Source organism: Mus caroli, chromosome 8 (genome assembly GCF_900094665.2).
Source record: "Mus caroli chromosome 8, CAROLI_EIJ_v1.1, whole genome shotgun sequence".
NCBI lineage: Eukaryota > Metazoa > Chordata > Mammalia > Rodentia > Muridae > Mus > Mus caroli.
The window spans coordinates 71,280,655-71,308,004 of NC_034577.1; the positions used below are offsets into that span (position 1 = coordinate 71,280,655).

Here is a 27,350-nt window from a genome sequence, read left to right on the forward strand (position 1 = left end):
TTTTTTTTTTTTTTTCCAAGATGCAGTTTCTCTGAATAGCCCAGGCTGTCTTGGAACTTGCTCTGTAGACCAGGCTGATCTTGAGTTCACAGGGATCCACTGCCCCTGCTTCCCCAGCCCTGAGAAGCTCCCACTGCCTGGTGTGCCCGAGAGTCTTAACTAGATGAGGAATTATTCGGGAGTCAGCAGGCACAGGACAGAACATCACTTGTTAGAACTGAGAAGCTATTGAGAAGCACACTAACTACATTAAATCTTCAGTTAAGTGTATGTGGTAATAGCAAACCCTAGAATTAAAGACTTACTAAGACTTACATTTGTAGCTAAACCAGATGTGGTTGGTTTTTATTACTTGTGTGGCATGAAGGAACAAAGGAAGTGCTAGCTTCCTGCCTGAAGCTGTTTGTTAGGAGAAAGTGTTTTTAATAGGAGGACTGAGGGAAGTCAAGAATGTCAGTCAGAGTCAGGGAAACATTTCTCCCTTTCCCCTTCTAGCAGTGTTTCCTAGGAGTTTAAACAAGGCTTGGCATGCAGTAGGTGTGTTCACTCAATGTAGGGGCCATAATTACAGTGTGATTTGAGTAATTCCAGCATCTTCCATTATGACTCAATCAGTCTTTTATCTTCCCATGTGTGTTATTTGAGAAACACCATGATTTTTATGCAGTATTATTACTTTTTGAGTTAGTATGAAGCAAACTTTAGTTGTTTTAAAAAGATTTTGCTATACCTTGTAGAGTAAGTTTTAAACTTTTGGTGCAGTAGTAGTTTCTTCTAAAACCTAATATAACTATGTATGTAGCATAAATTATATCCATCATTTCTGGAGATACATAAGCTTCAAGAAAAGAACTATGGTTTAGTGCAAATGTCAACAAGTGGAACTATTTCTTCACCACTGTGAACTGAGAGTAGCCAATGGCTGTTAAACAGGCTAGATACCGTTAACCAAGGGAAGGCAGGCAAACACATCTGAACTTTGCAAGGTGCCTTACATGTAGTAGGCGTTCAGTGCAGTGACTATGAACAGAGTGAAGCTTTGAGTAATTCCAGCATCTTCCACTTTGGCTTGGTCTGTACATTTCATCTTCCCATGTGCAGTCACTTAATAAATGACATTATTTTCTGTGTAGAATTAGAACACTTAGGAACTTTTTTTTAACTAAGCTCATTTATCCTTCTTTAGTCAGAAAAGTAGTGAGCTGGTGATAGAACCAAGAGAGAATATATATGGAGCTTTAGTTCTGGGTCAGACACAAACTATTCTCTTGCTGTGTGTTGCTGTGGTTTTTATTGTCATTGACTTTTACCATTCCTTGCCTTTCTAAGCTCACCCTGGTATTGAAGTGATACTGAATTTCATAACTTTGGAAGTAATACTATTCTGTAAAAAGATTTATCCTTACATCTTGTTTTTTCTTTTTAATTTCTGTGCTCTCTGATCTCTCTCTAATAGGAAGACCTTTACTTCCTGCTTATGGCTCATCAAGAAAGTCTTCAGTAGCTTTAAAATTTCCCTGCATCCTTTGCTTCTCCTTGATGTCAGTTTGGTAGCTCTGGCTCTTTGCTCTTTGGAAACTTCATAAAGGTATCTGTCCTGTTAGCACTTCCTGAATACTTATGGTCTTATGTACTTTTTGAAGAAAAATCTTTACCTTTGTCCTTTTTCTGATGAATAGTTCAGGTATATAAGTTTGCTTTCCCAGAGAAGTGCTGCAGATCCCACTGTTTTATAGGCTGGCCTTTGACACAGGCTACTTTTGGTCAAGGAACTCAATGTTATTAAGTACCAGTTTACACTTAACTTGTAAAGCCCTTTTTAGTAGACTTCTAAATGTTTTTGGAGGATCAGTTTTAAAAATTGCCTAGTTTTCTTCCCTGCTGGCCAATGACACATTTAGCTTGAAAAAATTATTCAGAAAATACAGAAATTATAAGGCAGAAGATTAATATCATCTTATTGGGAAGCATTATGGCAACAGGCTGACAGTTCTGTATCTGGGTCTGCAGGCAGCAGAGAGACATTGGGCCTGGCTTGGGCTTTTAAAACCTCAAAGCCTACTCCCAGTGACAAACTTCCTCCAACAAGGCCATGCTTCCTAATCCCTCTTAAGTAGTGTCACTTCCTGATGACTGTTCACCTATGGGAGTCTTTCTTCAAATATCCACGCCCCTCACCTAAGGCATTCATTCTCCTGTCTCCACACATCAGTAGCCCCTCTCCAGCTTTCTGATCTTTATCAGCACCCCAAGTTAGACGCACAAATCTAAAATGATCAGAAAGCAATGGACTTTCATTTCACTTAGAAATCGAATCAGTGAGCCACAAATTTATTTATTGATTCAGTACTCTTTTTCTAATGAAATATGGGTGCTACCAGTCATTCTGATATTTTCTAGTATGATGGTAAACAAATAACTCAGTTTAAATCTCTTCTTTTGGTTTTTAGAATAGGATATTTTTGGGGCTGGAGAGATGGCTCAGTGGTTAAGAGCACTGACTGCTTTTCCAGAGGTCCTGAGTTCAATTCCCAGCAACCACATGGTGGCTCACAACCATCTGTAATGAGATCAGATGCCCTCTTCTGGAGTGTCAGAAGACAGCTACAGTGTACTCATAATAAGTGAATCTTAAAAAAAAAAAAGATTTAGAATAGGGTATTTTTTCATGTTTCTCTTTCTTTTCCACTTCCTGAGGTGATTTTCTATAATGCATTATTTTCTTATTCCCAAGGGGAAGGTAAGTATATATTTGAAATGGTATAGAATTTTATTTTGTACATTAAGTAGCAGGGTATGCTTTTTATTTTTTTATTTTTTTTGGTTATTTTTTGAGACAGGGTTTCTCTGTGTAGCCCTGGTTGTCCTGAAACTCACTCTGTAGACCAGGCTGGCCTCAAACTCAGAAATCCACCTGCCTCTGCCTCCTGAGTGCTGGGATTAAAGGTGTGTGCCACCACTACCCGGCGCTTTTTATTTTTTAGTGTTTATTTGTTGAGAGTTTGTTTTCTCAGGTTTTTTAAAGTTTTAATATAAGGAATTAAGTAATTAATTAGTAAAGAAATTCAAGCATGTTAGAACACTTTTCTTATGTAATGTAAATAAAAAGGATGGGCATTATTAATGATGAAGTACCTAACTTGACTTAAATGCTTCTTTGTGTATTATTTAATTCTTGACAATGTTCTCAGTGAGGGATGTTTGTGTAAAACAGTATATTTGTTCTTACATTTTTTACATGTTTTAGCCTGCAAGTTGAAGTAAAATAAAAGAAAATTATTGATTGAAAACTTGTCTTGTGATGGGTATATGTATGTGTGTATGTTTTTTTGAGACAGGATTTTTCTCCATAACAGCCCTGGCTGTCCTGGAACTTCCTTTGTAGCCCAGGCTGTCCTCCAGCTCACAGAGATTCCCCTATCTCTTCCTCTGTGCACTGGGACTAAAAGGCATGCACTACCACCTCTCAGTTTTGGCTTGTCATTTTTAACACCAGAAGAGAAGATGCTTTGGAAATAAAAATAACTCTTTGATATGTATGATAAAGCACATTTATTTTATTTTATTTTATTTTACTTTATTGTTTTTAGAAGAAAAACAACAGTGAAGACATTATGTATTTATGCAGACTATAAGTCTGATGAAAGCTACACTCCAAGCAAAATCTCAGTCAGAGTAGGAAATAATTTTCACAACCTTCAAGAAATCCGGGTATGTTTTTATTTTTTCTTAAATGTGTGTTTAATTCATTCTATAAATGATAGTCATAAAACAAGAAAATTATATTGAAAACTGTGCATATAATATTTATATTTTAAACTGCCATCTTTTTTTCTAATGCTTTATTATAGATTTTCAGTTATAAGAAAGGCTAAAAGAATTGTACCGTATCCCCCTCACTGTTGGAATGCTTTAATGTTTTACTACATTTGCTTTATTAAGTTCATTTTTTAATTCATGAAAATAAATTACAGGTTCCTGATACCATCTAGGGTGTAGGAACATGTTCATTTTCACTGATGATTAAAAAGTTAAAAGGCAGGAAACAAATGTTACCAGAAATCTTGGCAAGTCCTACTGGTGCCATCATATACTTGGGAAATCAGGGTTTCCTTTTGGGGTTCTTAGACTTATTAATGAAAACAAAGAGGAATGAACTCATGGACAATTTATTTATAGTTTAAAAGAAAAATCAGGGGCATGCAAGCTGTAAAGTTAACAGTTGCCCAGAGGAGAAGAATGGAGGACAGAGGGGGAGGCCATGCTGCTTGAGATAAGCTGACACAGAGGTCAGTCACGGTCAGCAGAGTTGTATGCTGGGAGGGCAGCTGTAGAGAAAGCGTAAAGAAGCCCGGAACCAGGGAGAGCATGCTAAGGCTCCAGCCAGGATCTGAAAGACAGGCAGAAGAGGTGGTCTTGGCTATGAAAGGGAGACATAGACAAACCTCATCAACTTTTAGAGGCTGCACTAGGGAAGGAAATGTATATTATCTAATGGTGAACTCGTCTTCCTCAAGGTGGTCCCCTAGCCAGGTCCTCAGCCTGCTCCCATTGAATCAATTATCAAGCAAGGAGATACGTTTAGACTTCAGCTTGATGGAGATTCCACTGTTTACTATATCCTCTTTATTTCAGATATGGGAGCTTGATAGATTGTTAGTAAGTGTTACCAGTATTTACTTAATATTAATTTTAAGGGAAACATACTTTTATACAAATCTTAAGTATATTATTTGATGAGGTTTACAAATGCATGCATCTGTATAGCTCTACTCCTTCAAAGTGAGGAACATTTTTCTCTGTGTCTACTATCATGAAATGTCATTTCTGTCCTTTCACTCTTGAGTCTGTATGTTCTGCAATATGAGGTCAGCGCCTTGTAGGCAGCACATACTCAATTGAGCCCTAGCTGTGCCCCAGCCACTCAGTATTTGATTGAAACATTCAGTCCTCTGTATTCACAGTGATGAACAATAGGCTGGGATTTACTGCTGCCATATTTTCATTGCCTTCTGACCACATTAGGCCCTTTGCTTAGGTAGCTTCCCCATGTATGTTGAGCTTAGTCTTTGTCTTTTGCATAGAGCTTTGTGATTACCACATGTTTTATATAAAAAAAATTATGGTTGTAACAGCTTCTTACTGTAAACTAATAACAACTTATCTTTGATTACATACTTTTACTTACCTGCCTTATGGCTTGTTTTGATGGCAATGAATGTATGCCCTTTAATATAGAATCATTATGTTTTATTGGAGAAAACAAGAGAAGCAAATATCCATTTATACTAGGTAGGTGTTTTAGTTAGGGTTCCTATGCTATCATGAAATACTGTGTTTGACTAAAGCAGCTTGGGGAATATTAGTTTGCTTGCTGTTCCATATAACAGCTCATCTTTGAATGCAGTGAGGGTAGGAACTCAAGCAGGGCAGGAAGCTGGAGGCAGGAGGTAATACAGAAGCCATGGAGGAGTGCTGCCAAGGCTTGTTCCCTATGGCTCACTCAGCCTGCTTAATTGTAGAACCCAGGACTGATGCCTTCTGGATCAGTCACTAAATTAAGAAAATTTCCAGAAGCTCAGAATACCCAAGATATAATTCACAAACCACATGAAAAACTCAAGAAGGAGGAAGACCAAAGGAAGTGTGAATACTTCAATTCTTCTTAGAAGGGGGAACAAAACACCCCTGGAAGGAGTTATAGAGACGAAGTGTGGAGTAGAGACTGAGGAAATGACCATCTGGAGACTGCCCCACCTGGGGATCCATCCTGTTTACAATCACCAAACCCAGACACTGTTGTGGATGCCAACAAGTGCTTGCTGACAGGAGACTGATATAGCTGTCTCCTGAGAGGCTCTGCCAGTGCCTCACAAATACAGAAGTGGATGCTCACAGCCATCCACTGGACGGAGCACTGGGTCCCCAAATGGAGGAACTAGTGAAAGGACCCAAGGAGCTGAAGGGGTTTGCAGCCCCATAGGAGGAACAACAATATGAACCAACCAGTACCCCCAGAGCCCCAGGGACTAAACTACCAACCAAAGAGTACACATGGTGGAACTCATGGGTCCAGGTGCATATGCAGCAGAGGATGGCCTAATCGCCCATCAATGGGAAGAGAGGCCCTAGGTCCTGAGAAGATGCTCCAGTGTGGGGGAATGCTAGGACCAGGAGGTGGGATTGGGTAAGTTGGTGAGTTGGGGGAGGGGGAAGGGCATAGGGGGAAGGTGTTTTTTGGAGGGGAAACCAGGAACGGTGATAATATTTGAAATGTAAATAAAGAAAATATCCCATTTTTAAAAATTAAAAAAAAAAAGAAAAGAAAATTCCCATTTGGGTTTGCTTATAGCTTGACCTTACAAAGGCGTTTTCTCAGTTGAGGTTCCCTGATCTCTGATGACTCTAGTGTGTGTCAAGTTTACGTAAAACTAGTCAGGACAGTAGGGCACTGAGGATATACTGAATAAACATTTCCATCCAAGCCTAGCTTAGTGATCAGTGAGTTTTGGGGTAACTTCCAGAAGTGTAGCTCAAAAGCAGCTGTGTCACTGAAAAGCCATCCCAGCAAAGTGCTTCTGTCACCGCTGGTATGGAATCTGCTTAGGGATATGTGGCCATCTTCATCCTCGATTTTTGTCTTTCCTCAGACTTGGAAAGAACTTTTTTTCTTATATATTAAAAATTATAAATTGATGTGCTTTTAATGTGAATGATTTCTTTTTTTTTTTTTTTTTTTTAAAGATTTATTTATTTATTACATGTAAGTACACTGTAGCTGTCTTCAGACACTCCAGAAGAGGGCACCAGATCTCGTTACGGATGGTTGTGAGCCACCATGTGGTTGCTGGGATTAGAACTCTGGACCTTCGGAAGAGCAGTCGGGTGCTCTTACCCACTGAGCCATCTCACCAGCCCGAATGATTTCTTTATATGTGTGTGTATTTGTTTTTGTTAGTGTATGCACACATGTATAGGGGAGCCTTTGGAGGCTAGAAGAAAGTGTTAGGTCCCATGGAACTAGAGTTCCAGGGGGTTGTGAGCCACTGAACTTGGGGGCAGGATCAAAAGTTTGGTCCTCTGGAAGAACAGCAAGTGCTCTCAACTGCTGAGCCATCTCTCCAGCCTTTCGTTAGTTCCTTAAATAAACTTGTTACTTGTCTTCTACTTGAGCTTCTGTAACCTGCATTTCTTTTAAGTTGTCATAAATTTGGCAAGTTTTCTTCCAGATTTTTCTCTTGTGGTACAATATCATGGATTCTTTAGTAGATTATTTCTGCTCTTATGCATTAAATTTTTTATTCATTGTATTTTTTTGGCTGTAGAATTTGTTTCATTAAAAAAAAAACCCAACTTCCATTTTTTATACTCCTTTCTTGTTTTGGTTATTTATTATACTATATTTTAAAATTATTTCTATTTTCTTAAAGCTTCTTGAGTTTTCTTAAAGCATTTAATTTGAATTTCAGGCAGTTTAGGACACTGCATTTACTCAAACCCAGTAAATGGTGCTTTCTTTCATTTCTTTGGTTGGTTAATATTTCATGGATTGCTCTTGATTTTTTTTAATATTATTTATTTAATGTATATGAGTACACTGTCACTGTCCTCAAACACACCAGAAGAGGTCATCGGATCCCATTACAGATGGTTGTGATCTACCATGTAGTTGCTGGGAATTTAACTCAGGACCTCTGGAGGAGCAGTTGGTGCTCTTAACCACTGAGCCATCTCTCCAGCCCTTGTTCTTGATTCTTATAGCATGACCTTACTCTCTGGTTTCTTGAAAAAGGAAATTATTGAAGTGTTTGAAGACTGTCTGGGAAAGCCCACCATCAGCCAGCCCATCTGGAGATTCTGAGAACAGTTATGTGATCCATGGGTCTGTTTGCCATTGGAGTCCTCAATAGGTTGGCCTGATTCCAGTAGATAAGCTGGTGTGTAAGTCCAGTTAGTGTTTTAGCAGTAGGAGAGCTTGTTTTTATTAAGGACAACCAGAAGCTGTGTCTATAGGGACACAGCTTTGTGATGTAGCTTTGTGTTAGGTAGCCTTAATCTGGAGAGAGCAAGCTGTAGTGGCAGCTAGGTCCTTTTATTTACTGCACATATCTGGAACATCAGGCTGCCAGGTCTTTTTTTTTTTTTTTTTTTTTTTTTCTTTTTTGGTTTTCGAGATAGGGTTTTTCTGCCTGTCCTGGAACTTGCTTTGTAGACCAGGCTGGCCTTAAACTCAGAAATCTGCCTGTCTGCCTCTCTGCTGGGATTAAAGGCGTGCGCCACCACTGCCCGGCTTTTTTTTTTTTTTTTTTTTTAAATCAGGCTGCCAGGTCCCAGTAGGTAGCTACTGGGTTACTGAAGGCAGGTCAGCAGAATTGCCTGTACACTAACTCTAGGGACTCAGTCCTGGGGACTAATTTGGCGATGGGGTAGACCCAGAGCCAGAGTATACCAGGCAGATCTGCAGCCTAAAAGTATGTCCCTAAACACACAAGCTTGATCCATGGGCACTGGCATACTCAGATGTCTCGCCTCATTCTAGGTTTTCCTGGATTGGGCTCCACATTGGGGTTTGAGGCAATGCCTAGGCTCAGGACATTTCTTCTCACTGTGCTGCTTGGCATTGTGGGAAGAGTGACATGAGTGATGCCAAACTCTCCTCCCTGTTCTGCTTAACAACCCTCTCCCCCATGCCCAGGCTCTGTAATCTCACCTGGCTTCTTACTAAGGTTTGCAAAGGTACTGTTGTGTGGTTGGTCTAATTGACAGGCTTTACAAAGGTCCATTTTACCATCTTGCTGATGGCAGGACTTGATTGTTTTTTTGAGACACCCTCCTTGTCATTTGTATGTATATGCTGTTACTTTCCTCTTTTTAGTTTTTTCATTCTCTCTAATGCTTTCTAATTCAAAATAATCTTGATTTTTAAAATCACAGTCATATTTGATCAGTTGATAGTCATCTTTTAGTTTTATATGCAGTACACTTAATCAGTGTCTCATGCTATAAAGACTTAAAACATTTAATTGTATGATTTGTTACATGGCTAGTATTTATCAAAATGTATTGCTCATACTGACAAGCTTTTTGTGAGATAAGCTTTTCTCATTTGGGGTTATAGCTAAAAGTTGTACTGGTATGAGCCTCATGCACACTAGAAATACTTTGGTCTGGTGTATTGTGCTTGAATGCCCACTAGATGTCAATGTTGGCTTTTACTTTGTAGCCCTATTTTCTAGTCATCAGCTGAAGGCTTCGACTGCAGCTGCCTTAGTTGTAGTTTTTTCCTAGAATGTATTCACATTGAAAAACTCTTTGGTGCATTTTGGGAAGTGTAAATCCTCATACAAGATCTCTGTGTATATGAAGATGTCTTGTATTCTCTTGTAAGTTGGACAGTACAAAATTCTTTTGAGAGGCTAATAGGAGAAACTTTCAGTGATGTTTGGAGCTTGGGGTAAAGCTGGTCTTTGCTTCTTTATTTAAATGCTGAAACATTAGCTGTTTGGAAAAGGAGGTCTTATAGGTAGCTTATTAGTTGTCTCGTCTATATTTATGTATGGTGATGACATGGCCTCATGATACCAGTTATTCCTAAGGATTGCCAGGTGAGAGGCTCAACTATTTTCCTGAATAACTTAATGAATATACTATATGTTTTGTATAGTTCTCACTAAAAAAAATCACAAATTTTGGATGTTCTTTTAATTTGTACTTTCAATTATACATCTTTAGGTAATTTATTATATTTACTTTTATCTTTTATATGTTCAAAAAGTTTCAGGTAATATTTTGTGAGATGAAGTAGATCATAATTTTTAAAAAAACATTTCTCCAACACTTGCCTTTCATTTAAAAAGAGAGAAGTCTGTGAATTCAGATACTAAGAAGTAATTAAGACACTGAACTTTTATGAGGGTTTTGGAGCCTTCCTTTCATAAGTTACAGGATTGCTTTAACTGAATGGAAAGTCTAAATACATCCTTTTATATTTTTCCATGGATTCTTGTCTGTGAGAGGCTTTAGTACATACTGAAGTATTTTAGATTTTTAGTAAGGTTTCTTTCTTTTTTTCTAGAAATTATGTGTCTGCTTAAACTATTTTAAATATTCATTTTCTATAACCTCACTGTCGTGAAGTAGTAACTTAAGATTTAAAGGTGAGAAGAACAAATGACTGCCTTAACATGATCTTCCTTCACTTCAGTTATGGAGTGTAGCTAGACCCTTGTTATCACTGCTGAGGACTCTCCAGAAGGAGCTCCATGATTCAGCAATGTGTGCTTGATTCTGTATAACTGAGGCGGTTGAAAATGAACTTTCTATTGATAGAAAGTTGACTTGGGCCAAATTGAGTTTTCTTTTTTCTTTTTCTTTTCTTTTTTTTTTTTTTTTTGCCAAAACAGATTTTATTTAGGTATATGCCACCCACTTTATTTTTAAAGGTTTGCAATTTGTTATTTAAGGAAAATTTATGAGGCAGTAAGATTCTATAAGCAAAAATTACATATACAAAAGAGATTCTCTAGACAGAAGTGAGATTTTTTTTTTATTTCAGTCTTTGTTTTAATTTCCTTTCTGCTGTATCATTGTATCTGTGTCTTTCAGGTTTAATGCTATTCAGGAAGAGCTTGCAAAAAAGGCACTGTTGTTGAATTTTAGAATCTTTTGGGTTTTGTTGTTGTTGTTTTTCAAAACAGGGTTTCTTTGTGAATATATCCCCTGGCTATCCTGGAGCTTACTCTGTAGACAAAACTGGCCTCAAACTCAGAGATCCATCCGCCTCTGCTTGTCTCCTGAGTGTTGGGATTAAAGGTGTATGCTACGACTGCTTAGTAAATCTTTTGTATTTTAACATTATGTTTTTGCTTAGTATTGTTTTTTCTGTGAAAGGAAAATAATGTTAAGACTCTTTTTTTTTAATCTAAATAACAAAGAATACTAGAGTTGATGTAACTATTTAAACATTTTAGAAAATATCCAAAAACACTTAACAATTTGTTAATTATATCTCTTTTAAAAACTGTTGTAGAACTTTTTGTGCTTAATAGGAAACTGATATGTAATTTCTTATACATACCTTGAAGGCACTCAAAGTTGTTTCTAAACTCTTGTGAGAAAAACAGCTTGCAGCCAAGTGGTGGTGGCAACATGCCTTTAATCCCAGCACTAAGGCAGAGGCAGGCAGATTTTTGAGTTTGAGGCCAGCCTGGTCTATTGAGATTTCCAGGACAGCCAGGGCTACATAGAGAAAAGCTGTCTTAAAATTTGCCCCACCCCCCAACAAAACAAAACAAAAAATCAAAACAAAAAACAAAAAGAGAAAAGAAAGAATAAAAAAAATAGCTTGCTAACTTAATATAATTCTTTCAGCATATTTGAAAGTCGCCCTTTGGTTCACTGTTAATATTTTATTTCTAAAATTTCTAGACTGTAAGCTTGAGCATTTAAGTGAATTTTAAGCCTTGTTTTCATCTTTAGGTATTAAATCTGTTACCAAGTGTTTTGTTTTTCCTCCTTTTTAAAGAGATGACCTGACATAGTCTTTTAATGCCTAGAGAGCTGTTGTGGTAATTCTCTTTCTTCCATGTATGTCTCTACTTGTCTTATGTCAGTAGCACAGCTATGTAAATCCATATATGGTACTTTGACAGAAGTGTGTAATAGATCAATTCTTCTGTTAAGATAACATTACTGTTATAATTAGAGTATTATTAAGATGAAAGGCAGTATCCATTGATGTCAACTCTATTCATACTGACTTTCTTAAGATGTGTTTCTAATAAATGGTCCTGGGAAAATTAGTTTTTATGTGCAGAAGATTAGAACTCAGTTCTCGTATCTAACCATATATAAAAATCATCTCAAAGTTTACATGTAAGACTTGAAACTGTGAAACATGGGGAATGCCTTAGGCTGGATAGTGAAAAGGACACGGGTTTTTTGTTTGTATTTTTGTTAATATTCTCAAATACCCAGGTAACAAAAGAAAAATTAGACAAATAGGATTACCTCAAACAAACAAAAAAACCTCCTTCATAACAAAGGGAAGATATCATCAGAATGAAAAAGCAGCCTATAAAACAGGGGAAACGAACCTACGCTGCACGTGGATGAAGGCTTAGTTCAGAATGCCTAAGGACCTTATGGACCTTATGACCAGACCAGAACAAAACAAAAAACCCTAAAACACACACACACACAAAAACAACTACACCCAAAGCAGCTAAGCAATCAACAAAACCACAGCCCAATTAAAAAGTACAAACCTGACTGTATACTTCAATGAATGTTTCTTAAAAGAAGACAAAGCTGTGGGTGCACATCTGTCATACTAACACTAGGAAGCCATCCTGGGCTACATAGTAACCTTGGCTCCAAGAACAAAACTAATAAAAAGACATTGAAGTCTAACGGATCCATGAAGCAGTCCTACACATTACAAGCTGTCAGGGAAACCCCAATCAAAGTCACAGTAGATATCAGTTCACTATAATTATCAGAGAAATAAAGGAGCTGGCTTGTTTATGAAGGTGAATAGTCCCCTTCTATACTGCTGGGGTTGTAAATTAGTGTGCTGATGAAAGAAGATGGGATGGGAGTCCCTGCCATAGTGTAGTGGTTACACTTGCCTCACTGTGACCTCAATGCCCAGCAAAGGGAAGGAAGGTTGTTTTGGCTTCCTGTGGCAGAAGTTTTAGTTCATAGTTGCTTGGCCTCATGTGCTTGAGCAAAACATCATGGCAGTAGAAGTATGTGCAAAAGACAGATTGTTCGCATTAGACAAGGCAAGAAAGAAGAGCAAGTGAGTCTAGAACCAAGCTAGGGTACAATCTCCAAAACCTTCCCCTAGTGACTGACCACTTGTGCTTTGTCAGCTAGGCTCCACCTCCTCAGGGTTCCATAGTGTCCCAGAGTGTCTCTAGTAGCTGGGGAACATAGATAGGTACAAGACATGAGTCAGTGGGAGACTTCTAGATTTAAACTGTAGTAGTATGTGATTTGGCAACCTTTTTTGCCAAGATAGATGTATGAGTGTGTGGGTATGTACACTTGAGTGCAGTTGCCTGCAGAGGTCACAAGAAGGCATGGGGTCCCGTGGAGCTGGAGTTACAGAAGGTTGTGAGCCAACCAGTGGGTGTTAGGAGCAGTATAGGTCTTCTGTAAGAGCAGTATGTGCTCTTAACCCAGAAGTACCACCACCTCTTCTTCCTCCTCCTCTTCCTTTTTAACATTTCATTATTTTATGTGTATGAGTGTTTTGCCTGTGTGTTTGTATGTGTACCACATATGTGCCTGATAACCCATGGAGATCAGAAGACGAGGGTTGTGAGCCACCATGGGGGTGTTGGGAAATGTACCTGGGCCTAATGGAGGAGCAGCATTTCTCCTAACTGCTGAGCCATCTCTCCAGACCCAAGAATCCACATCTTAGTGTCTATCACCTTGCCATAGTGCCAAGCTGGGGACTGACCCTTTAACACGTGGCCATACTAACGCAGTCCTCTCACCTTTAGTCGTGTTCTTTGTTTTATTGAAACAACATCTCACTATTCAGCGTGGCTTGAAACAATCAATCTTTTTGCTTAAGCTTCCTGATGAGATGTAGACATATACTGCCACGAGTGGTTCACCCAGCCTCCCTTTCTTCCTTCTTCCCTCCTGTCCTTCCTTCCTTTCTTTTTTACAAATAGTGTTTCCCTGTACAGCCCAGACTCACCTGCAGTTTACTTTGTAGATCTTGAACATGGGCTTCTCTTGTCTCAGTTTCCTTAATACTGGTGAGTTGAAGGAACTGTGGTAACTACTATTCAAACCTACTGGTACAGCCTTTATAGTATATCTTAATTGAAGGGCGCTCCCCTAGGCACCTCCCCCACCCCCCGCCCCCCAGCTTGTTTCACATGTTTCTGTAGATCAAGGATCTTTGGTTCTTCAGTTTTCAAAATGAAGCAGTGAGAGCATTGGAATATAAGGCTGTGGATGAAACGTCACCGTACAAGGATTGGTAGTTAAAGGCTGATGAGCAGAAATAGTAAGGCAGCTGGTTTGCTGCTGTCTTTAGAATGAAGATGCTACCAGGGTTACAGCTAGTATTGATTTGGGTGCTTAATCAAGTAAGTAGAGATTTGAGAGGTGAAGGGGAAGGGATGGGGAGGGAAGGGATGGGGAGGGAGGCAGGGAGGGAGAGAGAAAGGAAATGAGAAAACACACACAGAACATTGCATGCCATGGCACACCTATTGTATGACTTTGAGGGCTGGCTTAGTTTGCTTTCTATTGCTATAATAAACACCATGAAACAAGAAGCAACTTTGTGAGTAATAGGTTTATTTTATCTTAAAGGTTATAGTCCATCCCTGGGGAAGGTCTGGGCAGGAACTCAAGGCAAGAACCCAGAGGCAGGAACTAAAGCAGAGGCTTTGGAGGAACACTGCTGGTTTGCTCAGCCTGCTTTCAGGACCACCTGCCAAGGGATGTACTACCCTCAATGATCTGGACCCTTTCCCACTGAGCGTTTTATAGGCAATTTGATGGAGGCATTAAGGTTTCCTCAAGGGTTTCTCTTTCCAATGGCTCTCTCATGTTAAATTGACAAAACAGTGGCCAGCACAGTGTTGGTGTTCCTCATCTGCTTTGCTTGAGACAGTGTCCTCTCCATGGCACATGCCAGGTTGTAGCTCTCCTCTCTGCTTCTCATTTCCCCATAGGAGTCAGGATTATAGACTCACATGCTATGATGTATGGCTCTATGTAAGTTCTGGAGATCAGAGCACAGGTCCTCATGCTTCCTGGAAGCATTATACTCACAGAACCATCTCTCTAGCCTCAAAGAACTAATAACAAGAGAAAGTCTGGACCCTGACAAAATAATTCCATAGGGAAATGGTTCAGATAGTATGTTGGTTATGTAACCTAATAAAAGTTACTTATGGTTTACAAAATGTTTTGATGGTGTATTCATTGTAGAACAATTAAATGTGTTAGCATGTGCTTTACTTAACACACTTCTGCGTGTGTGTATGGATGTAAAGGTCCTCGGGTCATATCCATCTCATTTTGGAGGTTATCAAGTAGGTTATGATGTTGGCTAGTAGGACCCAGAGATATTCTTGTCTCCACCTCCCCAGTGCTACAGGTTATAACAAGCATGGCAATGTGTGCAACCTTTTTATGTGGACTCTGGTGGGTGCAGGGGGATCCAACTCAGTTCCTTGTATTTTTACTTTAAGCACTTTACCAACTCTCTAAACACTGTCTGTCTGTCTGTCTGTCTCTTTCTCCTTCCTTCTTTCCTCTCTCCTCATCCATCTCCTCTTGTTCTTCTCATCATATGCATTTTTTTTCTTTCTTCTGTACTGAAAACATCTTAAAGTCTACCATTTTATTGGCCAGTGAGATGGCTCATTGGCTAAGGGTGCTTGTTAACAAACTTAATGACCTGAGTTCAATACTGGAGACCCATATGATTGGAAGGTGTCCATTGCTGTGAAGAGACATCATGACCAAGGCAACTCTTATAAAGGACAACGTTTAATTAGGGCTGGCTTACAGGTTTAGATGTTCAGTCCATTGTCATCATGGCAGGAAGCATGGCAGCATCCAGGCAGGCATGGTGCTGGAGGAGCTGAGAGTTCTCTCTCCATCTTGATCTGAAAGCACTCAGGAGAAGACTGGCTCCCACATAGTTAGGAGAAGGGTCTTATTGCCCACCCCCACAGTGACACACTTTATCCAACAAGGCCACACCTCCTAATAGTGCCGCTCCTTGGGCCAAGCATATTCAAAACACTACAGGAGAGAGAGCTGAGTGCCACATATTTTCTTCTCATCTCCCCCCAGACATACACAATAAATAAGTAAATGTAAAAAAATTTACTAGGGCCGGGCGTGGTGGCGCACGCCTTTAATCCCAGCACTTGGGAGGCAGAGGCAGGTGGATTTCTGAGTTCGAGGCCAGCCTGGTCTACAGAGTGAGTTCCAGGACAGCCAGGGCTATACAAAAAACCCCTGTCTAAAAAAAAAAAAAAAAAAAAAAAAAAAAAAATTTACTGTCTTAGTAATTGTCAATTACAAAATAATTATTGTCCATAGTTATCATGATATACAGAAGGTCTCTTGAGCTGATCTTCCCATCTAACTGAAATTTTGTTTCCTTTTGACTAGCATCTTCTGAACCCCTATATCTCTAATCTCTGGTACCCACCATTCTACTCTCTGATTTTATGTATATGTGTGCTTACATTTATTTCTTTTGAATTTTAATTAGTGTACAAACTATTAAGTTTCATTATGGTGTTTTCAAACACAATTGGTTTTTATTAATCCTTCTCTCCCCTCTTCTATCACATTCCTTTCCTACCCCTTGTACCCTTTCACTGAAAAGGTGCACATAGGAACTTTGGGAAGGTCATGAAACACCCTGTCCTCTGCAAGGGAGAGGCTAATTAGCATTTCACAGACCGCAGGTGGGGACACATTCCGCAGGACTGACCCTTTGCTCACCTTCAGACAAGGGAAGTCCTTGTCACCAGGGTGCACTGTTCCATGCCCCTGGAAACCATATTAAAAACTTAGCGACTGGGTACTGGTGATCACCGCCTCTCTTTCAGGGTCTGGGATGACCCCAGTGCACTGGAACAAGAAATTCCTCTTGCTTTTTGCATCGATCCTGGCTCCATGCACTTCACTTGGGGTCACCGGTAAGCTAAGGCTCCCCAGAGTCTTATATCACCTCAGTAGCATCTTACCTGCTTTCACATCATGTGTGCTCTGCAGCAGCTCCCTTCCTGTTCCTTAATCCCTGTTGTCCCCTCCTGTGGTGTTCTCCATCCTGGTTATGTGATCTGTCGCCATACCCACATATCTTCATAAGACACTTCAAGCTAGGTTCCACATGTGAGAGAAGGCAGACAGTGCTTGTCAGGTCTGGATTATTTTGCTGTCTTAGTGTTACTATTACTGCAGTAAAACACCATGACCAAAAAGCAAGCTGGGGAGGAAAGAGTTTATTTGGCCTACACTTCCATAGCACTGTTTATCATGGAAGGAAGGCAGGACAGGAACTCAAACAGGGCAGGAACCTGGAGGCAGGACCTGATGCTGAGCCATGGAAGAATGCTGCTAACTAGTTTGCTCAGCCTGCTTTCTTATAGAACCCAGAACCACCAGCCCAAGGAAGGCTCCACCCACAGTGGGCTGGACCTTTCCCCATTAACCTTTAATTAAGAAAATGCTCTACAGGGTTGTCTACAGCCTGGTCTTATGAAGACATTTTTTAAATTGAACTTCCCTCAGGTGACTGTAGTTCATATGAAATTGACCTAAACTCACTCAATATATTTTTACATCCATCCATTTTTCTGAGAATTATATTTTTCCTTTGTGCCTGAATAAAATTCCATTGAATACACATACATTCTCATAATCCATTCATAATGATGGGCATAAAGGCTGGTTCTGTTTTCTTGCTATTGTGAATAGAGCAGCAATAAATAGGGATGTTCAAGTGTCTCTGTGGAATAAATAGGGATGATCAAGTGTATCTGTGGTAGTTTTTATTTCACATTAGTAATATTCACATGTAGTTACTTCACCCTGATTTTTTAAAAACTATCCCATTAAAATAATACAGTCTTTGACTTAGAGCTTTTCAATTTGGACTGAATTAACTAACCCAATAGTAGATGGGCTATTATTAAATAACTTAACTAAAATTAAATAACTGAATTAAAAAACAACAGGACAAAAGAGTAGAACGTTCTGAGAGTTCCTGCTCTTGGCTCTGCCTCTCAGTTTACTCATGGTGAGTCTGAGCAATATGTGCTGTTTATACAAGGTCCTTATTTTAAATAAGAATTGTGCATGACCCTAGCTTTTGACATACTTCTTGAGATTCATGAGAAAAATTAATTAGCCCTATAAACCATATTACATTTGTTTTTATTACCCACTGAGCATTATACAAATTTTATATATAATTGCCAAATCTCAGAATTTAATCTTGAGCTTTATTTTCCTATTTTATGAATTGTCAAAGAGATATCACCTACAAAACATGTCTGAGAAATAACTATGATGCTAGTAGCTTTAACATTTATTCTTGGGTCTATAGAATGTTCCTACAAGCATTAAAAAGGTATTTTAACGCTTGTTAAATATTATTCTTTTAAAATTGGGGAATGCCTGAAAAGTGTGCATTTTTTTTTTTTACAATTATAAATATTCTGTACTGACTGCAGCACTGCATAAGTTTAATTTTATAGAATTGCTAGGATTTTTTTTTAAACTGTTAATCTATAGGTATACATGGTGTAGGAGAAAGAGCGAAGTTTGCCAACTTTCTTAGCCCCCAGTAGGTGGTATAACCATTGTCTGTTTACTAGAGTTAGCATATGCACCTAAGTGAGTTTGCTTTTGGGCCTTAGGAAGCCAGTCTGCAAGTAGAAGAAGCTCTGTACTCTTTCAGAACCAGGAATAACGCTTTGTTTTAATTGCTAGGAGCAAATTTGCAACCTATTAAGTAACGTGTGTGTGTGTGTGTGTGTGTGTGTGTGTGTGTGTGTGTGTGTGATATTTGTTGGCTTCTATTATGCTTAAGTAGTTGGCTTAATTACTAGACTCAGATAATATTTTACACATTACTTTTCTTCCTACAATATCTCTTGATATTTAATTTATCTCTTGATATTTATCACGATGAGGGCATTTGTTTCAGCTTTAGTGAAGGACAAGATTGAAGACAGATGAGTGAGTCTAAATGATCTATCCTGTGGCCCTACTCTCTGATAGAACTTTGTCATCTTAGAGACAATGATCAAAAGAATCAAGTATATTTTGGGGGAATCTAGAAAATCTTTTTTTTTTTTTTAATGGTTTTTCCAGACAGGGTTTCTCTGTGTAGCCCTGGCTGTTCTGGAACTCACTTTGTAGACCAAGCTGGCCTCATACTCAGAAATCCGCCTGCCTCTGCCTCCCAAGTGCTGGGATTAAAGGCACCACCACCGCCCGGCTCAGAAAATTCTTTTTTTTATTTTGTTAGTTTCTCTGTGTAACAGTTCTGGCTGTTCTGGAACTCTTATTTGTAGACTAGGCTGACCTCGAACTCACAAAGATATGCCCATATCCACCTCCAGAGTGCTGGGGTTAAAGATGTGCACCACCACCACCCAACAAAGGTTCTTAATAGACACCTTATTATGGCCCAAAGATGAGAAATTCTGGCCCTGTATAAGGAAGGCATCTTAGAGAGTAAGCACAGATGGAGGAGTGAGAAGGAATTTCTCCCTTCCCTCCATGACTGCAGTCTTTAGGTAGGAACTGCTTCATGTTTAAGCTCATAAAAGGATGGGATCATACAAAGATCATGTTCAGCTAGGTGATAAAATATTTTTGGGAAACATTAGTCTCATTAGTTATTTTAAAAATCATTTACTGTTGAGTAGTGGTGGCATATGCCTTTAGTATAAGCATGGGAGGCAGAGGCAGTAGATCTTTGAGTTTGAGGCCAGCTTGGTCTACAGATTGAGTTCCAGGACAGCCAGGGCTACACAGAGAAACCCTGCCTCCAAAACAAAACACCACCACCAACACAATAATCTATTGTTTCTCTGAGGCCAGTCTGTGAGACTTTGAGGCATGTTCCTGGCTTTGGAATACTTCTTTTGCATTAAGAGTTGTGTTGAGAGGGAATTGCTTAAGACAAATTTGGAATTCATATTTGAGAGTTTTCTGTTAACTGAAGTCCATATTTTCAGTAGCATGGAATTCCCATGAGTCACTGAAACTCCATTTAACCAGAGGTCCTGTGGCCTTTGAAACTCCTTGATATCCCCCTGGGGCACAGTGTGCTTGCCATCGAACTCCAAGTTCTCAACCTTGGCTTATGAGAGTCTGTTTCATAATCTGCAATCTGGGATTTAAGTATTGTTTTCAGAATAGGACAGAAGGATGAGACCTAAGCCAGAGAAAGGAACAGACTTCTAGATCGTCTTTGCCACATGCTGCTTGAGGCTTGGAGCCTGTCAGATCAGAATTGGAATCTTGGTATTATCACTTCCTTAATTTGTAATGTACAAGGGTATTGCTTTGAAAACAGATATTCACAGTTCCTACCCTATTCAATAGCTGTGTAGACTGGATACACGCTGTGTTGTGTAGACATCCACCATTAACCGAACAAATAGCAGTGGACACTCAGTCTCAGCCGTGCTTCTGTTCTCTCCACTGCTGACATGGAGCTCAGTCATGCTGAAGGCCTCTACAGCTTCTCGCTTAGCCTTACTCTCACTTGACTGCTAGAGGCTGCACAGGGAGACCTGAGTAAAAATGTCCTATCTAGGTAAAGGTCTGATCAAGTGGAAGTTAAGTTTGTTTGGTTCCCTGGTACTGCATGCAGCCTTGAAGTGCCAGTGTTGACTTTTGACAATTTTTAATATTTGCCACTTTGGACTTTGGTGTTCACCCCCAACTGCTCATCTGTTTCTTATGCAAATGCGGCCCTGTTGGTTTTGGATAGTCTAGATTTAATCCATTGGAACCACCCTGTTGGTGAATTACTATACTGCTTTGTGTAAAGAACAGTTTAGCGACAATCCCTTTCGTGTTATGGAGTTACTAGCACAAAATCTGATAGGGGCTGGCTTGATCCTTACGTGAGAATATGAATGTTCCTCTGGGAGGAAAACTCTTGCCTTTGAGTTTTGTACGTGCTTTTCTGGGTGTTTTGTGTTAAGAAATGTTATTTTTATTAGTGTCATTTTAAAACTGAAGCTGACTTGGTATAGACAACTGTGGGCTTTACTTCTGAGCACTTGCACTTTTCCTCTTCCTCAAGGTCTACTGCAGGTGGTAATCCAAAATTCATGGCAAGAAATAATAGAATAAGGGATATAAATGGAATGGATTTTTTTGTTTTATTTTGCTTTTTAGACAGGTTTTCTCTGTGTAGCTCTAGCTTTCCTGGAACTCACTCTATAGACCAGGCTGGCTTTGAATTCACAGAGATCCACCTGCCTGTGCCTCCTGAGTGCCTAAAAAGGTGTGAGCCATCAGTACCTGGTGGATGTTTCTTAAAAGAGGTTATTTATGTGCATCTTAACTGTCAAGGCATAACTAAGTGAAAAGTTTCAGAAAAGCTCAATCTGAATTACATATTTAATTTTTTGGGGGGTTTGGGTTTTTTGAGACAGGGGTTCTCTGTGTAGCCCTGGCTGTCCTGGAACTCACTGTGTAGACCAGGCTGGCCTTGAACTCAGAAATCCGCCTGCTTCTGCCTCCCAAGTGCTGGGATTAAAGGCATGCGCCACCACACCTGACCCACATATTTAATTTTTAAAACTTTTCTGCTAAATAGTGTACAAAGCCATCCTGCATACAGAGTCATCTTATCATTCTGAAGGTGGGTAAGCTGGCAGAGTCTTTAGAACTGTTCAGGGCATACCTCTTTAACATTGTTTAAAAAATTATAAAGCAAAGCCAGAGAACAGATGACTGCCGAAAAATCATTCTTGGAAAGAAATTGACACCTTGCTATCAGAGGCATGAATACAGCTTTTCATGTCTTTGTGGTCTGGAGTAACAAATAGAACTTTGCCTTAGAAACTGATGTGTGATAGTTTGTGTGTATGTTCATGTGAACAGTTATGTGGGTGCAAGCATGGACATTCATACCTGTGTGTGTACTTGAGTAGGAAAGGATATAAAACATGGTAATATTTATTTATCATTAATACAAGATACAGATTGACGTAGCCATCTGAGTATCAAAATATCCTTACTTAATTATTCATCTTTAACATGTTCCTCATGAATAATTGAGCACATTTTTTTTTCTAGAATGGTGTTAGATCTTTGCACATGGCAGTGGCAGATGATAAAGGGTGATCATATATGGTTTAGGCCCAATCATGCTTTGAGAGAACTAGACAGAACTGGTTTCAAGTCTTAATTTTTCCTCTTCAGCTATGTGAAACTTGTAGTCTTATTTGATGCACTTATTCATATTGTCTGTCCTACAGTAAACAATAAATATGCTCTTATGTGCTTTAAAAAATAATGCTTGATAGCTTAGAGGTTTTGTCACTATTTGAAGTCTAACACACATTTGTTTTCATATAAAGTTCCAGTGTGGCAGTAATACTTTTTTCCCTAGAGAAAACTCATAATAAAAACATTGGAAGTTTCATGCATGGGTCTCTTCTGGAGTTCCTATCAAATAATACATGGTCAATTTAGAACAAGTTAAGTAACTATAGATTGTTATGATAACATCTCCTTGGATGGCCAGTATTATTATGTTTCTGGGCTCACATTTTATGAACGGGCCCACTTGAATAAATAGTTGATCCTGTCATTGTAATAGAAATACTTACAAATAAAATTCTCTTTACCAACAACATGGTAAATGAAAACCCTAGGTAAAAATGTTAATATCCTGACTCCTGGAATGCTGTAATTCAGTCAGCAGGCTATTGATGGACAAGGGTCATGGTGGGCAGAAGTTGGGGAAAGGAAATAGAAAGGATATAAGGTATATTTGGGAGGGAAATAAATCAGGCAAAAAGGTTACTGAAAGCATATTTTTTTTAAAAAAATTATTTTATCTATCTTGAATTGCTAAAAAGTAGTGAAGTAGTGTCTTTGAATTTCTGAAAGATAGTCTCTGTCTGTCTCTCTCTCTGCATGTGTGCATGGTATGTGTATTTGTGTATGTGTGTGTTCTGTATATTTTTGTCTATGTTAGTTACTGGTGTTAATATTGCAGTGAGCTCTTTTGAAAGGTAAACAAAGAAATAGAGTTTTATCTTGAAGTACATTTTAGATAATATGGATCTCTAAAATAATATGAGAAATTGTCCCATGGTTATCAGTCTTTATTTGTAACGCTGTGGGAGAATGAAAACTATTGTATTTTCTCCTTTACATAAGACACCCTCCACACTGTCAGAAAAAAAACACATTATAAGTGGAGTTCAAAAATAATGATAGAAAAAGATTTATAATGGAAAGAATTGATGGTATATTTCACCTAGAGTAAGGAAGACAATGTGTAATAAGGGATTTTGTGGTTTTACAGCTCAGTGCATGTGTTTGAAAGCTGTTCTCTTAGCTACGTGGGTGGCAGGTTATGCTACCATATAATGTATTGTAGTTGGCTCTCCACACTTGTCAGGGTTAGTGTTCAACCATTCGGAAAATTTTCCCATTGTTCCATCATGTGAACCAAGGCTAGTGCTGAATTCCCAATAACTTACAGAAAAAGTTTAATTAGAAAAGTTGGAAATTTCATTACTTTTGATTGTTTTAATATAGTAGTAGTTGGTCTAGTGTTTTATCTATTTTACACATTTTTAAGCAAAAGGATATATCAAAATAGAAATTTCACCTTATTTTTTAATAGAATTTACAGAAATTTGTGTACAGAATCTTGCACTTTTTTTTTTTTTTGTATTAGCACTCCATTTCCATCTTAAGAGTTTTGATTTAGATGGCCGATAGCTCTTGGCAGCTAGTGCATTTTTAACAAATAATACTGTTTCTAGTAAGAGTTGCAGAGGAAAAAAAAACTTTGTGTGAGGTCCTTGTAAACTGAACCTTTGGAGCACTGCTTCCCCTCCCCCAACGCTGCTTCCCTGTTTGTTAAATGGTTATAAGTTACATCGTTTGTAAAGAATTAAAGCATTTTATATTGTAATGTTTGTGCTTAAGTTTTGTCTTTACCTGTTATGTTAAAGATACAAAAGAGAAATAAGCAATTATGGTATTGAACTTCCATTGTGCCAGTACCTCTACAGCATAAGCCAACAAAAGCAGAGAGCTGCCTGCTGTGGCATCTGCAGTATGCCTATGCAGGCATCAGTGTCTGCTGTTCATACATTTTTCTTCTCCCTGAAAATTCCTCTTGGAGGAAGACTTAGTGTTTTCTGGATGTAGTGAAAACACTTGCTGGTCCTTGTATTTTCAGTTTGCAAGTGCTTCTCTTTATAGGACAAATTGTCACAGATGTGTTATATTACTGTCACCGACACATTAAAGAGTGTAAGATAAGTGATACACACACGCGTGCGCGCACACACACACAGTAAAATAATGCACAATTTTAAATGAAATTAGAAATGATTAGGGATGAGAAATGATGAGCTTTTGTTGAAGATGCATGGAGAAAAGTGATTGAATATTAACTTTCACTTTTTAAATCTATTGATTATAAAGCAAAATCTCTTAACTAGATGCATATTAATAATATCTTAAATATCCTATATTTTGCTTAGAATTCAGATTCTTAAATATGTTTATTTCCTGGAAATATTTCAGTTGACTTTAAAACAGTTCTTTGACCCTTTATTGCAGTTATGTTGACCCTCAACCATAAAATTAATTTGTTATTACCTTATAACTGTAATTTTGTTATGGTTATGAATTATAATGTAAATATACAGATTTTCCATTACATTACATTTAAATTCTGATATATAGTATACCTGATTTACAACTCCCAAACGGGTCAAGACCTACATATGGACCCAAAGAGTAATTTTCATCCTTGAGCTTATCACCTCATCTGTTTCTATACCTGTGCTACCTACTTCTGAGGGTTGTGTCACATTCAGGCACCAGATTTGGCAGATGTAATCCCACGACTGGGCAGTAGTAACCCAGAGCTTTGTGAGGTGAGAGGGGATTCAGTTCTGAAGTGTTTGGGTTGTAGTTGCCTGTAAGGGGTATCTTTTTTTAATTTTTTTTCTTCTTAGAAACATTTCACTGTAGAGGTTAATAAAAGAGTAAACCTGAGATAACATTTCACTTTCTTCTTATAAAGATTTTAGGATCACTTGTCTTTGTTTTTTGAACAATTAAAGTGCACTTTTGCATTTCATGATTGCTGTGTGTACATTTTAATTATTAATTCAGATTACCAGAATAAGACTACTATATTTCAAGGACAAACTATTAAATTTTAGTTAGTAGATCTGGTAGTCGATGATGCTTTTCAGTCTCCCATGTGTTACACTCAATTTATTACTTACTAGTTGTCATAATCTTTTTTTTTTTTTTTCAGTCCAGAGGATGGAAAAGATTGCCATCTAAGCAAAATGTTTCTCACATATGGCTTCTGGGGAGAAATAAAAGTACCACGTCCTTAGCATGTTAGTTTTCTAAGGGCCTCAGGGGTCTGAATTTCGTGATTGCCACGAAGCCTAATTGCTCACAGGGCAAGCTGGCACACTGCCATTTCCCCACTGAGCTGTTTGTTAGTGTTTGTGAATAGAACAAAAATGCCCTTGCCTTTTCAGCATAACTGGTAATGGTTGCAGTTTTAAGAAACAAGTTAACATTTTTCTCAAAATGATGGCAGCTCACAACAAGATGAAGTCAAATGATATCTAAGCTGTAGGTAGTAGACTTAGTCCAGTGATTGTAAAATGATAAAAAGCAATGTTTGTTGTTTCTCATGTGAGTAAACTCACTTTGTATACCGTCACTTTATTCTTAACCAGATAACCTAAATTTGGTGCAATGCTTGAAAATAAGTTGTGGGTTGGATGTTTTATGCTTGGATATTTTTATAAAAGACATTGGTTATATGAATTATAGGGCCAATTGAAATCAGAAATATTATAAGCAGATTTTGCTGGTGGGGAAGGGGATGATGGGCTACTTTGATTCTTGCTGAGGCTACTCAGAGATGTTTATATTCAGATATTTAGAACTGTGTAATTTGTTCTCATTGCCCTGACCTATCTCCGTGCACAGAGAGTAACCACCCCTTGTGAGCCTTACATGATTGAGTTACCTTCTTCCCCCAGTCTCCTTCAAAGTTCTGCCTTTTTTCACAGCCTGGATAGGATTATGGGCTTTTAAAATTTTTTGTTTCTTTAATATTTATTTATTTATTTATTTATTTATTTATTTATTTATTTTATGTGTAGGATTGCTCTGTTTTCATGCACACCAGAAGAGGAAATCAGATTCTATTACAGATGCTTGTGAGCCACCATGTAGGTGCTGGGAATTGAACCCAGGACCTCTAGAAGAACAGCCAGTGCTCTTAACCTCTGAGCCATCTCTCTAGCCCCAGATTATGGCCTTCTGAGTTCATTTTTATTCATCTTCTGAATGTGTTGTCTTACTCTTATCTCAGAAAGACATGTGATTTTTGTTTTGTTTTGTTTTTTGTGATGTTCAAAAATTTGGAGGTAAAAATACTTTCAAATTTCAGGGAGATGGCTTAGGGCATAAAATGTCTGTTTCAAAAGCACGAGGACCTAAGTTTAGATCCCCAGCATCCTGTAAAAGTTGGATATTTCTGAAATCTTGATGCTGGGTGGCAGGGGGAATTGGAGCTCACTGGCCAGCTAACTGCTCTAGTTTAGTTGGCATTACGTTCAGTAAGAGCCTGTCTCAAAAATAAGGTAGTGTGTTAATACCTACTGTTTTGGCAGGGAATCTGGTTCCAGGTCTCTGTACACAGTGGTGGCTTACAACCATTTGCAACTCCAGTTCCAGGGGACTCAGTGCTCTGCTTCAAACATCTTTGGACACTAGGCACCCATGCGGTACACATATATAAATGCAAAACACATGTATAAAAACAACTTAAAAAGAGTATGTTGAGGGCAGTGGAGGGAGATACCTGACATCTGTCTCTGGCATCCACATGTGGTGTACATATCCACACACATGCATACAACACACACACACACACACACACACACACACAGAGTAAATAAGCATGCAAATAAATAAATTCTGGCTTCTAACCTTTACCACATGGATGACCTTGAGACTAATTGTGCAACTGATTTGAACTACATAATTTTCAGCTGTGAGTCAGAGGTATGCTAAGATGACTGAACTAAGTGTATGACATCCTGACAGCTCAGAATGCCTTTAAAAGCATCATGTAGACACTAACCTGGGAATTAGGTCAGTGTTTGTCCCAGCCACCACCAGGGATGATTCCTCCTACAGTAGATGCAACACATACAGAGACTGATGACTGGACAATGTGCAGAGAGTGAGAGACTTTAGAACACTCAGTTCTGAATGAGATGTCTGTGTCAAATCCTTCCCCTCATGGCTCAGGGAACTCTGCTAAAGTGGAACCAGAAAGATCCTAAGAACCAGTGGGGATGAAAGGCACCAAGGAATGCAGACTTTCAGGCTGCAGCAGAACACATGTGGGGCCTCAGACTGTAACAGCATGCACAGGACGGGTCCCAGTGCTGAAAGTGGGAATGGACACAAGCCTCACCTCCCCACACTCCCCCTCCCCCAAAAAAACCCCAAAAAACAACAACAACAAAAACAAAGCCAGAAGCTATCTCCATTACTTGCAAAAAAAAAAAAAA

At 38.7% G+C, this 27,350-nt stretch overlaps 1 protein-coding gene across 3 annotated transcripts in view; it reads left to right on the forward strand.

Moving 5' to 3' along the window:
• The window catches only part of Anapc10 (anaphase promoting complex subunit 10), a 55,328-nt gene that overhangs the window by 14,009 nt on the left and 13,969 nt on the right, over positions 1-27,350 (forward strand). For all 3 annotated transcript variants that reach the window (XM_021170452.1, XM_021170454.2, XM_021170453.2), the window contains exon 4: positions 3,591-3,711. In XM_021170452.1, the coding sequence (XP_021026111.1) occupies positions 3,591-3,711 (121 nt within the window). The remainder of the gene's footprint in view (positions 1-3,590; positions 3,712-27,350) is intronic.